Genomic DNA, 13,799 nt, shown 5'->3' on the forward strand with positions numbered 1-13,799 from the left:
CATGGAATCCCAGCTGAATAGTTTGAAATTAGAACTTGCATTAAGTAGGTTAATGGCTCCAAGAATTGCTTATGTTTCAAGCCTGCATAAGACTGTCTCTGAGGAAAGAGGTTTTCTTGATGAGTGAGAGAAAATGGCTTCCAAAATACAGCTCCTGAGTAATAATTCCCCTTTTTGATATAACATGACTAAATTTACATTTAGTACTTAACTTTACTAGGCTCCTGAGACTCACATCCTGCTACATATTTGCCTGACTGCAAACACAAAACCTCAGATGTAAACAAAGTCTCGCTAAATATCTCAAGTTTATGGTTTCCAGAGCAACCAAACTTGGCCACATATGCACAAACCAGTGCCATCTAGACGTGGTATAGTTTCTATAGAAACTGTAACTGGGGTGACTCATGTTCTGCTTTGCCAAGAGGTTTCTTTAGTGCTGTATTTGTTTTTCTTATCTGTATAGATAAGTTGTGTATTTTGGTCTGACAACTTGACGTATTGTAGTTGTTATAAACAATGATGAACAAGAGATTGCTGCCACCACAGGTACCTTTATAATCCTATGGCTGTTGGCTGCACGCTGAACTGCTTATTTGTACTGTGTGCAAATGTCTTCTGCTAATTGAATTTCAGCATTAGCTGCTGGAAGCTTCCCTGTCAGCTGTTAACAATTTTTTCATTGCTTTTCCTATATGACTCCACAAGGAGAAGGACACACAAGTAATTCATGTTCCATGATTAGTATAGCTTGTGGAGAAGTGGAATTAAAATCTCTGTGTGAGGAGAAGCCAGGCTGTGAGAATACTCACATGCTTTCAGGAGGGGATGTGGATGATGAGAAGATGTTGGGGTTGCTTGAGATAGTTGTGAAAACACTCTGTGCAGTCAGAAATGTGCTGTCTCTGCAGTACGAATAAAGACAGTGCAGGAAAAGTACACAGCTGATGAAAATTGATAAAAATTAAGTAGAACTAAGTAGAGAGCAATACAAAAGAGTAGGAAACTAACAACTATTCTACAGTGAAATTGAGCTTTTGAAGACAGTATAATAAACAATATAAAACATTGCACACTTCATTATTTTTTTAACTGAAGAAATAATTGTATAGAATCATTGACTAAAGTTTTATGATCTTAGGAAGGTGGTTTTTAATGATGCATCAACATAAGGGTTTATATTGTTCCCTGTTGCATCGTTCTCTGTTGCTTCCAGTGTTTTGTCTCTGTTTTCCATAGATCAGACCACTTAATTTAGATAACAAAAAATGCAAAAGATTGTCATTTTTGCCTTGTATTCATGAAGAATACTTTGCATCCAAGAGCACCCCAGCTGGCTAATACTAGATGAGATTTAAACAGCTTGAAAGCATCGTGTTGTTTTAGCATTCATTTAATTCATTAGTCACATACAATCTTCAGTGTTCTTTTTCAGCTCTGTATTTAAAGTTAGGGTATCTGCTACCTTCTAGGAGTTCAGTTTCTCTGTGTAAAGCTTGGTGAAACTTCATTAATGCTGCCTCATTTTTCTCAGGTGTTTTTTGTGAAATTCAAGTAGTAATGTTGGGATAAAATTATGAGACTGACCTCTGGAACCAGAGTTGGGGTTTGGTTCTGGCATAAAGGATTGTGAGTCCTCCCAGTGCTTGAGCTGTGTTTCTTTCTCTTATTCAAGGAGATTTGCTGTAGCTCTGTTTGAACATTAGTCAGTCTCTGAACCTTTATGCAGGTCCAGAGTAGGTTTATTTATGCCTGTGATCAGGTAAAGTTTGTGATCTTAAGGAAATACTAGAGAAGAGCAGGGCAAGCTCTGGTACCATTGCTTTCCTTGCATGGCTCCGTTGCTTTCTGTCAGTTGTTTTTCTCCATTAGTCACCGGTTCTTAAGGGACTGAGCAGGAAGGCAGAGCTTTCTCTTCTTGCCAAGTAGGGACACTAACCAAAGCAGGAACAAAAAAGCTTACCTGATCTCTAGTAGAGCTTTGTCATTAGACTTGTATTTTAAAAAGTGTGATTGTTGCATGTGTAGTTACCATCACTTCAGCTTGGGTTTGGTTTTTCTTTTCATTTTAATGTTAACACTGGTTGAGATGTTTATCTACAATTTTTTGTCACCTCTTGACAAAATAATGAATTCTATTTTCTTGGCTCATTTCAGAGAGCATAAATTGAAAGCGAGATGTTTGGCAAAATGAAACTTTAAAGTTTGAAAAGCAGTATGTTAAAATGACAGCTAAGTGAAGCTGCTCTTCAGATAACATGATTATCTCGTAGTATTTGTCTTAAGATTTACTGAAACTGAATTTCTAGGGTTCACATAGAATGACAACCTCTGTAAATGTGATTGGATGAGCTCTGCGTGAAAGGGAGGGGAAGGAAGACTCTTTAGGGCACATGTGAATTAACTCAGAAGTTGAGAGGAAACTTTTTTCCTCTGAGCAGTATCTTAACATTATCCACTGTCTCTTCTTTCTAACCAGAAGCGTGCACAGGCCTGTCCATTGATTTTGGTGCAGCCTTGAGCTCCCTCTGTTCCTGCTGTTCTGAGTACCATTACAAAGTCAGCCATGTTCCATCATGTATTACCTGGATTTCCAGTGGAAGTGGGCAGCCAAGGGGTTGCAGGCTGTTCAGGTTGCAAATCTCTGGCATGAAAATCAGTGTGGATTTTTACTGGGCCAGATTGTATTTAATGGGTTTGTTCTGTTGCCCATCTCTAGCATAATGTTAATTGCTCACCACTACATTTTCCTTCCAAATGAAACTGTTACCACATATCATGTTTCACTGCAGCTTTTGTGTTTTTATATGCTAGCTCCTGAGTCAGAGCTATTCCCAGCTTCAGATTCAATCTTAGAAACGTCACAAGGTGCTCACACACAAGTGCTTCATCCAAAAAATGTTCAAAATAATCAAACGTTATCTGCATCTTGGTTTCGCAAAGACTGTAAAAAGGGAATAATGGAGTGTATTTAGGAGGAGAAACCTCAGCTCCACCAGCTTTAGTGAGTGTCCCTCTGCAGTTCAGAGTATCTCAAGTATTGTTGTAATGACTCTCTGAACCTTTGTACATCCTCCTGAGATGTCCTGGTTGCTTGTGTTCTGTGTTCTGCCTTCTGCCTGTGTAGGCAATGTGTGGAACCAGTGCTGTTGGTCTGACAATGATTTGTTGTCAGTTCAGACCCCAGCTGGGTGACCTTGTGGCTGAGGAAATTGTTCTCTTCTCTGTGTTTGTGGAGGGGTGTGGGGTTTTATGTGATTCATTACCAGTGTGGTTGCATTGCCACTCCCTTTTCACTGAGCAAAACCAGTTCTGCTTCCCTAGGCTACGTTTTACTCAGCCGTGAGCTTGTGTTCTGTGTGTCTGTGGTTTAAGTGATGGTCCTCCCAGCTCAAGAGGACAAGTGGTTTCATAACAATACAGGAAGGGGTAGCCAAACTTGCAAGGACAGATAAATCATTATTGAAGTACAAAAGTAATTAAACAGTTACCATCTGCTTGGTTATATGCATTAGAGGCAAGAGAACTTATGCAACAGCCTTTTACCCAGGCTGGTTTGAAAAGGCAAGGGTGAGAGGGAAATTTGGTTGTGGCAGGGAAATGGGAACTTTATATTCATCCCTGTGGTTTCTGCTGTTCAGTGTCTGCTGCTTCCACCTGGTGGCCGTTTGGGCAAGAATCCGTTATTTTAAGTTTACAAACCAGATATGTTTCTGCTTTCCCAGGAAGGCAAATATTTTCTACATTTAGATTGTTAAGCAGCAAAAGGAATTTTTTTTTTTTTTAAGTAACTGAGGATTCTTTTCTCCAACAGTGGCTTATCAGATACAATAATATTGGATATCATATCCAACTACTTGGTCCTTCCAAATAGAATTACAGTGCCCCTGGTCAGTGAAGTGCAGATTGCTCAGCTGAGGTTTCCTATACCAAAGGTAAGCAGGTTTCTGTTCACAGCCATAATTGGGCATTTAGTTTCTTCTGTACTAATTTTTCAAGGCAGTCTGGAGGAATTTTGAAATACAGTTACTTCCCTGGTACAAGTTGCTGTGAATTCAGTCACTGATAATAACTGATTTAATTTATAAACAATTTCTGTGAAGTTAATGTTTCAGAAGAAGACCAAGAAAGATTTATTCATTTATTTTTTTTTAAATCTTAAACTTATTACTTTTACAATCACTAGATTGTTACAATCTGGTTTAACTGTATAGATTAAAAAAAGTAGCATGTGTTTTATATTATCATGGAAAATTACTATTCATGTGCTTCGCTAAACAGTTGTTGCTATTTTTTGCTACTCACTTCCAGAAACATGATATTTCTTGATGTAACTGGCATGTTTCTGAGGGCTGATGGCAGTTTTTCTTTTCAGGAGTCTCTTGAGTGTGTGGATCATCACTTATATCTTCTATTTACAGTATGTCCAAAATAAGTTTCATGTTAAGGAAATGACAATGGAAATTATAAAACATCTTTGTGATGACATGGAAGCTTTCAGATTACTATACAAACTCATCTTTTCCTTTTTCAGGGTGTTCTAAGGATACACTTTATTGAAGCTCAGGATCTAGAGGGGAAAGATACTTACCTAAAAGGGATTGTCAAAGGAAAGTCAGATCCTTATGGAATCATCCGTGTGGGCAACCAAATTTTCCAAAGCAAGGTCATCAAAGAAAATCTCAATCCAAAATGGAATGAAGTTTATGAGGTATTACCAATAAAAATACCTTGTTGTATGTTCTTCTTTATGGAAGAAACAAAAAAAGAAATATCCTCTTTCTTTTGTTAAAGAGGTTATTTTGGGGGTCCTTAAGGAGCTTCTGGATGTCTCCTTCTAGAAGCCCAAAGTTCTGCAACAAAACAGAAATTCTCCCTTTATTTTTATTTTTATTTTTTTTTGTCTAGACTGAGCATCAGTAATTCTGAAAAAGTAGTTTGGGCTTTTAGAGCCAACATTGACAAATTTTATCTGAAAAGCTCTTAAAATTGCTCTACTCATTAAATTGCAATTTTTTAAAGCATTTGCTTACTAATGTATTTGATTGTACAAAGGTAACTGCAGCTCAGTGTTTTACTGTTATTGTGCCATTTAACCAAGCTGGTCATTTTTACTGATAATGTTCTCTCCATGAACTTCCAGGCCTTAGTGTATGAACATCCAGGACAGGAGCTAGAGATTGAGCTCTTTGATGAAGATCCAGATAAAGATGACTTCCTGGGCAGGTAAATGTTATGGAAAATATGTTTGTAGGTATTGGAAAGAGATTAAATATTGTAATTTTTCTTCAATTATTATTTTTATTTTATTGCAGTTGTTCTGCTATCTAATTGTATTTATAAATAAATTATCTTGGTGGCAATTCCCTAACTACTTCATGTATGTAAATACATTTTTATGCAAATGTGCTTGGGTGTGTATATACATGTCTATATGTATTTACATCCTTTCTGAAAAAAAAATGAGTATTGTAGGTACCCAGAGTTGTGCCTTAGCTTCTTTAATGTCTGTGAGCTAGCACTAAGTCTTAATTCTTCCTTCAGGCAAAGTTAATATAGTTTTATAACTCTGTATCTTCTTCATCTTCATAGCTTCTAAATGACTGTCTTGAGTTTGTTTTTCCTCTTAAGAGCTGATCTTAACTATTTGATTAAAGAAAAATTTTTACTGTAATGTTTTTACAAACATGACTCACTCTTTGACTCCATAGGTGTTTACTCATAAACATTTCAGGGTTTTAGCCAGCTTCTTTCTCCAATATTTTGTCACCTTTATTTCTTGCAGTTTTGGAACTTCCCATTGTTGCTTTCCATACAGAGCAGAGCTTCCTTGCCTTTCCAGCTCCTCTCTTAACAGGAACAACAGTACCTGCTTCTCATTCAAATAAAGAAGTAGATAGTACAAAGGCTTCTTTTTCTTTGCACTTCCCTAATCTTACTGATTAGGGAATGGTGGGAGGAAGTGACATAATGTGTACATCTGTACTAATAAAATAAAAAGCCAGGCAAATGTTCATGCACTGGCATGCTGATGTCTGCTCTGCTTAATTTTTAGCAGATTCCTTCCCTGCTACATTTTTAGCTTGTGTGAACTAGAACTCTGCCAGACACTGCCAAAGCATGAATTTGGTCATAGCATATGTCCAGGTGCTATTTGCAGTGGGTAGTTTGGATGTGCTCTCTGTTTTGAGAGCTAGGTCATATATATGTCAGTTGTATTGTGCCAGTTGCCCTCATGGCTACAAAATGGGCTCTAGTGTAGGCATTTTCCTGAAATCCTGCACTCATCTTTGCTCAGCCATTTCATTCACTGCTCCTTCTTTTATTAGGTGCTAAAAGAAGAGTATTCTGCTCTTTTGATCTCAGTGGATACTCAGCAAGCACAGGGTGGTGCTTGAGTTCTGTGCTAGATCTTTTGTTTCTTGGCTAAAATACAACTTCTTTTTCTCTCTTTTTCTAGTTTGATGATTGATTTAATTGAAGTTGAAAAAGAGCGTCTTCTAGATGAGGTAATCAAGTTCAGTAAGTTTTGGTTTAACAAGGCCCATATGTTGTACATGTTGTTGTCCTCGGATTATTTTTTTCCTGGGCATAATTCGTGTATGTGCAAGAATAACCCCAATGCTGTAGAAATAGATGCCCTGACGATCAGTACAGTGGTTTAAGAGATATTTAAACTGGTGAAATTGGAAAAATAATGTCATTCTTTGTTGGTCTTGGGGTTTTAAGGTTACTCCTATGCAAATGCAAAAAATGGTAACTTAGATATTCGGTGAAAGTTTTATTGCAAGAGAATAGTAATGGCTGGGCAGACTAATTTTTGTCCTATATGTAAGAGAGATTTTATAGGAACATTGTGCAGGGTTTGTTTTCCCAGAACATCTTTACGGAATTTTAAGAATTTTCTTGGTATTTTAAAGATGCTTTTATCATATAATGTATAATGTTTGTCTTTTCTCATTCTGTGTTGTAATACCTTATGCAAAATACAACATTTTCATGGATCAGACCTTTCAGGTTATGTGGACTTCACCTCTGAGATATTCTTAGCAGACTTTAGTGCTTCCTAAATGTCCTGAAGAAATAATTGCAATCATAGATTTGTTTGCCAGGTTATGTCACATTACTTTGCTTAATTTTCAGTGGTTTACTTTGGATGAAGTGTCCAAAGGAAAGTTGCATTTAAAACTGGAATGGCTCACATTGATGCCAACTGCTGACAATCTAGACAAGGTATGAAAGGAACCCATTACTTTCCTTCTAATCTTAATTGTTTTGGGGTGATTTTGTTGTGACTTTTTTGTTTATTTGTTGAGTATGTAACCAGATCTCTAGCTGCTGTGAATTTGGAGAAACCTGTAACTTTATTCCAAGCTGTCTGTCTTTAGAAATCTCAAACCAGTTATAAGTGTCAATGGTTTAAATGAGATTTTCAAATGCTTTTGTTGTTCTCTTCTTCTGTCTTAATGTTACTGTTTGAGATTTCATTAGTCTGGGAGGTAAAGATGGATATAGTATTACAATCTGTCTGATCTAAAAAAAATAAGTAGGAAGTGGGGTGAAAATTTCCATGCAAATGGTTTTGAAATGTCTGTATGAGTCTTGCAAACTTATTTTTTATGCTTCATGCTCTGAATTTGTGAATATTTGCTTTTTAGGAGATGGTTTTTGGTTTAGTTTTTTTTCAGAAATGGGACAGAAATAGTAATACTTGGTTTCCAGAAAGGCTTACAGTGTTTTTGTTTTAGGTGCTAACAAGCATTAGAGCTGATAAAGACCAAGCTAATGATGGGCTCTCATCTGCATTGCTTATTCTGTATTTGGACTCAGCAAGAAATCTGCCTGTAAGTTATGTTCTCATGGATACCCTTCTGTCACAGAGTCTCTTGGGTACTCCCAGCATGTCTTGCTTGGTAGTGTGACACTGCTTTACTAACACACATTGTGCCATCTTCTCTATAATTCCTCTCCTTTCAAGACGTGTAATGTAAGGTCCACTTTTTTAGTAGCATAGTATTTAGCTATATATTTAATAAAACATGATTCTTTAATCACTGTGGTTTTTCTTTAAAGAATGCTCCTTTCCTGGACTTGAAAGGCTGCATGTTTTTATTATATGATGTTTTCCATACATGGTATGGGATTAGCATGAGGAATTTTAAGGAACTAACTGAGGAACAATCCACTTCCATAAGTTCAGGTGAACTTGCTTGCTTTGGCTTAGGGTATTGCTGGAGATTTGGAGGTACTGAAGTCCTCACCGTGAAATCAATCCTGTGCAGTTGATGTTACAGTGCCAGAATACTTGTGTGAGATTTCTACCAGATTGTTTTTTGCAGGGTGGTTTATTTGCTTTTGCAAAACATAGAAATAAGTCACGTTCTCTCTCTCTATGGATTTATCCTATTGGACTGTGAAATAACTTGTTTTGGAGTTTATTTCAGATTAGTAAAGTACTGTTCCTGGTTGTAACTGATAGCAGTAATAAAGTTAACTCTACCATAAAGAGATACATGAAACTTAACTGAGTTTGCTGGTTTTCTGCATTGCTATTAGATGAGTTGTTCTGGAAGTGATTACTAAAATATTAATCAGAGAATACAGTTTTCAAGCTTTGGATTTTTTGCATGCATTTTGCAGATGTGTCTGCTGAAATTTAGGTTAAAAGTAAGTTAAATCATAGTGGTAACAAATGAAACCTTAGTAGCCCAAACAATTTACATGACTGACTAGTGATTTCATGTCTGTTCCAGGGTGTATAGAGCAGAGTTTGGAAGCAGTATTTCTAGGCTATTTTAAAAGCTAAAAAGACTCATTTGGAATGGATCCTCATGTTTCCTTTTTAACCTCACTGTATATTAAATTCAGGCAAAATCTGTAACTTAGCAGAAAATAAAATAGAATTACTACAGTACAGAGCAAGCAGGAACAGAATAGAATTATGGTGTGCTTAGCATCAGTTTCAGAGTACCGTGACAGATAGGAAGAGTCTGTCTGCCATCTGTTTTGTGTAGTAGATTCAGTTGAACCAATTTATGCATCTTCTTGTTCAACTACTGAATTTTACTGAAACAGCTACAAATTTAATATGTTTGGTAAAATACACTAAAGCCTCTTACTTTAAATAAGTGGTGTAAAGTTCTCTCCTACACCAATTCCAGTCTTTTCCACATAGCTCTATGTTACATTCTCCAGCAAATACTGAGGCTTTGTCATAAATTAAAGTTTTTGTTTTAAACAAACATTCTCTAACATTATCTCTCTCCTTTAGAAAGATGAGGTTGCAGGTCTCAAGTTCTACCTTTTTTGCAGACAGTAGTTTAATTTCAGTGCATTTAATCAGTAGATCTCTAAACTCTAGGGCATAGAAAGGGGGAGTTCTTTGCACAAAGCAGACAAGTTAGGAAATTTGGGAACAGCATCCTGAATTTCCTGTTGCTGCATCTGATATTCTGTCTACAGTACAAGAATTGGCTGGGTGGGTTGAGAATGATGGTCATAGTGTGGGACCTGTCTAATCCTTTTACTTTTTTCTTCCTCTACCAGCCCAGAAAAGCAGTTGCAACAAATGACTCAATATTTAACTTCAAGTAATTTTCTTTCCAGTGTTGTAAAGGATGTATTAGAAAATAACATGGAACAATTGTAAATTCCATGTACAAGTTTACTACAAAAGTATAATGTGATACTGTGTTAAATCAAATTTTCTAAAACCAGAGACTGAAAGGCTTCACAGTTATGTCAAATAGGGGGAACTGCCATGGGAATACTTTTTATATGCAGGAGAACTGAAAAGGTTCCTGTACATTCTAGAAAGACAATGTCATGGAGCTTCTACATGAACTGCAGTTAATTGTAGTAAATAGAGCTTTTTTATGGCCATAGGATTCTAATATGGAGCAACATTTACAAGACTAAACATGAAATTTGCTGGTTTCTCATGTTTAGCTCAAGTTCAGTGGTAGGGGTTATGTAGAGAAATAGCAAATTAATCTCTTGGATTGCTTGTATTTGTGGAGAAGAGAGAATTCAAAGAGAATGGTTAAAATTACACTGACCCACATTAATAATTTGAAGAATTTTGTGCACCACTTTAACATTACAGTGAAATGTTTTCTACATGAATAATTACTTTTAATTACCTTGCAAATTGCCTTAAGTGAATGCTTATCACTGGTACATTTTAGGTCATGCCTTCAGCCTTGTTTTGTTGGAGTTACAGTGTTGAGTTACCACAACACGGGCCTTTCTTTTGCATCATAGTTGTGAGTTTCTGGCACACTGGGATGATTGATCTGGAAAAGAAATAGAAATTATGTAGAAGGCTGGTTTCTAAGTTAGTAAACATTAGTTGGATCTGCCATGTAAATCTGGACTATCAAGAGTGAGCCTGGAAAGTGGGTTAAGATCTTTGAATAATTAATTTTAAAAAATAAATTAAAAAGCATTCCACCTTGCTGTGCTACAGAAAGTCATTTAATGGATGAAACTATTTGTAATGACAATTACTTACTTTTTGTTACCTGCTGTTTTCTCTGGAATCCTTTGACTATTTTCCTTGACTTTTCTGTGTAGTAAAGCTGCTTATGCATTCATTCTGCCACAATCCCATCACTCTGCTTTCTCCTTCCATTTCCATCTTCCTAAGAGTATCTACGAGGGAAACTTTGGGTGTGGATACTTAAAAGAGAGGAGAGCATCGGGACTAGTCTTTTGTGAAAACACTACCTCACTCTATAGAGCACTATTTGTGAGTTCTCTGGTATTGTTTGTATTGTACCTTTTCTCTGCCAGAGTGTGGATTAGTGCTACTAAAGCCACTCACTCTAGTGGAATGAGAGCATGCAATTTGTTTTCCTGCATGGTTTCAACAAGTGTGCATTGTTTTTGTGCTATTTTTATTGCATTTTAAAGGCTACTTAAATTTCATTGATCAGCATATCATTGGGTAAGTAATTAACCTTTTATGATAAAACCCAAGATAAGTTTGTTGTAAAAGCTCTTACATTTAACTTAAATTGCTGATTCATTGAGAAATAAAATGAATACTGTGCTAGCACACTGTGTGCTGGTTAATTGTTGGATTTTATTGCAAAGAAATTAAAATAATAAATATTGCAACCAATAGTTTTGTCAAAAGGTGACACACTCAATGTTTGTAAGAACTTGCAACCTTTCCACACTGGTTCAAGTTGTTTTAAAAATGGGTGCAGTTCTTTGTGCTTCCCAGACTATAAATTCCCTTGTAAATTCTATCTCACTCCATGATGCTCCTTGTTTTGCAAATTCCCAAGCTCCTTTTCTTTTTTGGAAATTAGTCTGTAGTTGGGAGAATTCAGGCTAGGGTGAACTAACAAGTAATATTTTTTGCTTGAATTTAACGTTACAAAACTATTAAAAGCTGATGAGCCTCTGAGTATCTTACACTTAAATCTGGAAGTACAACCTTGGTGTCTTCAAAACGACTGAGAATCTTTTCAGAATAAATATCTTTTTGCCAGAGAGAGGTGGGTTTGTCTTTGGAGATTGTGCAGACAAATTTGTAACTGGCTGGCTGCATCATAATCCTCAATTTTATAACACCTTTCCAAAGCCCAACAAAATCCTTTCTGTTAGTTTCTCTGTAGAGATTAATTTTAAAGTATCTAAAAAGTTATAATCATTCTATAATCTTGTTAAAAATTAATGAATGACAAAGACAATTAATAACCTACAGTTCCATCATCTTGGTGTTAAAACTGTTAAGGAGTTGCTACTTCTTTTAGTTATACAGATACCAGATATATCTTTAAATTAGTTATTATTTTAAAAAATCAAAATGCTGGATTAAGGATGTAGCCCTGATGGTTTCTGTGGGTCTTAGGATCTTTGTGCTAAGACAGGTTGTCTACATAGAGCATTTATTTAGAAATCAGAGAAAACTTTGCAAATCCCTGAATGGATTTGTGAGACAGAGTGGAACAGCAGCTGTTCAAGGAAAGCTGGGTCTGGATTCCCTTCTGCAGCACCGGGAACTGCCTGGCTCTGCAGTGTCCTGGGTGCTGCTCTTGCTGCAAGAGGAGGAGGAGGGGTGTGGCTGAAGGCCGGGGACAGGAGAGCTCTGAAGTAGCCCAGGGATAAAAAGAGCTCCAGCAGCCCTAGAACTGCACTTGTTCCCAGGGCATCCTTAAACATGGGCTGTTGCACAAACATTCACACCTGCAAGCTCAGTCTAATGTGGAACATGAGTTACTGGGGAAGTGTTGAAAAGGGAGCTCACTTCCTGTGGGGAGAGGAAAATTCTGAGTGATCTCTGTTCCTTTCTAGATAGTTTTTTCACTGCTGCAAATCTAGGTTTGTGACACCAAGACATTCACCCATGCAAATCTGATTTAGCTGAAATTAAGGTATAAAAAACGTGTTAGTTTAATTTCCAAAAGTAACACGAGTTTTATGATAATCAGTAGTTCATAACAGTTTTGGGGTCTGTGTAATTTATAAATTATCCATATTTTAAATGAGCTCTTACAGGTAGTGACTGTCTTCTGGTTTTCCAGTGAGGATGCACTCAGAGATACCCCAAGCAACACTTAGTGAGTCTGAAGAAGTAATGAGTCATTCTCCAAAGCATATTGAATCAGGAGCTGGCTGAATAACAAACCACTTTGTTACTTTTATAATTTATGGGTTTGTTAATAGGATTTACTGCAAATCTCACTGGCTGTTAGAGAATTCCACTGTGTCATTATCAGTGTATTTCTTGGATAACCCATCTCTTTTCCTGTTACTGCAGAGACACTCAGAACCATAACAAGACTATTATGTCACCCGAAGCAAGACCTTCCCTTTTTATATTGAGTATCCCCTTTACTCCTCTGAGTCTGCTTCCTCCCAGCCTTTCAGCCACCATCTTCATGGACCTGCAGCTTCTTCCCTTGAAACCTGAGGCCTGGCTTAAACATATTTGCCCCAGCTGATGTCCCTCTTGGCCTGTCCTTGCTATGATTCCAGAGGAATTGAGATATTCTCAAAATCCACGAGTCAGTGGTTGCCTGCCCTTATGCATGATCACATAGGTTTGGTTTTGATTTCTAAAATTCCTTGAAATAATAATATAGGAGGGGAAAGGTTTGTGTTGAATATGCAGGTGCAGATGGGAAGGAAAAAAGTCCAGTAAGTTGAGTGGCCGTTTAACATTCAAAATTATTTTGGTGAATTGTAGATGCCACCTGAAAAAATCAGGTAATTCTCTGTAGAGGACGGTCATTGCATCCTTATAAATGTGGGATGGAAATAGAAAGGAAGAGATTTGAAAAGAGATCTTTCTACAGGAAGTGACTTGTAGTTGTGCTGTGTCATATTATTATGAAAGAAAACACTGTGCTCTGTGTAGAAAAGAGGAATGCAGCCTGTGAGAAGCATGGTCTAATATTTTTGTTCTACTTAGCCATTACCAAGGCCCTGATCTTGGCTGTAGCAATTTAAGGTCTGGAGCACAGCACTGATGATGAGAGAGACAGTAACCATGGCAGCAGAAAAAGGGACTTCTGCCCTAGGAAGTAAATCATGGAACCACAGAAGGGTTTGGGCTGGAAGGGACCTTAAAGATCATCTCCTTCCAACTCCTCTGCCATGGGTAGGGACACCTTGCACTAGATCAGCTTCCTCAAAAGCCCCATTCAACCTGGCTTGGAACATTTCCACAGGAATCCACAATTGCTGCAAACAAAGTGACACTTCTGTCTTTGTCAGAAAACAGGGAACAGTGCTTCAACCCCAGCAAAGAATGTACCTGTTGAGCTTTTAAAAATTTCCTAATG

General features: G+C 37.1%; 1 protein-coding gene across 3 annotated transcripts in view; it reads left to right on the forward strand.

Moving 5' to 3' along the window:
• ESYT2 (extended synaptotagmin 2) overlaps positions 1 to 13,799 on the forward strand; it is an 81,081-nt gene that overhangs the window by 52,289 nt on the left and 14,993 nt on the right. For 2 of the 3 annotated variants that reach the window (XM_041408529.1, XM_041408530.1), the window contains exons 8-13: positions 3,815 to 3,935; positions 4,535 to 4,711; positions 5,144 to 5,226; positions 6,461 to 6,509; positions 7,144 to 7,233; positions 7,749 to 7,844. In XM_041408529.1, coding sequence (XP_041264463.1) covers positions 3,815 to 3,935; positions 4,535 to 4,711; positions 5,144 to 5,226; positions 6,461 to 6,509; positions 7,144 to 7,233; positions 7,749 to 7,844 — 616 coding nt within the window. Of the gene's footprint in view, positions 1 to 3,814; positions 3,936 to 4,534; positions 4,712 to 5,143; positions 5,227 to 6,460; positions 6,510 to 7,143; positions 7,234 to 7,748; positions 7,845 to 10,648; positions 10,751 to 13,799 lie in introns of all 3 variants that reach the window. The other variant, XM_041408528.1, reaches the window with a different exon arrangement.

The sequence above is a fragment of the Onychostruthus taczanowskii genome, unplaced genomic scaffold (assembly GCF_017590055.1).
Source record: "Onychostruthus taczanowskii isolate IOZ18803 unplaced genomic scaffold, ASM1759005v1 scaffold3, whole genome shotgun sequence".
In the NCBI taxonomy this organism is placed as follows: domain Eukaryota; kingdom Metazoa; phylum Chordata; class Aves; order Passeriformes; family Passeridae; genus Onychostruthus; species Onychostruthus taczanowskii.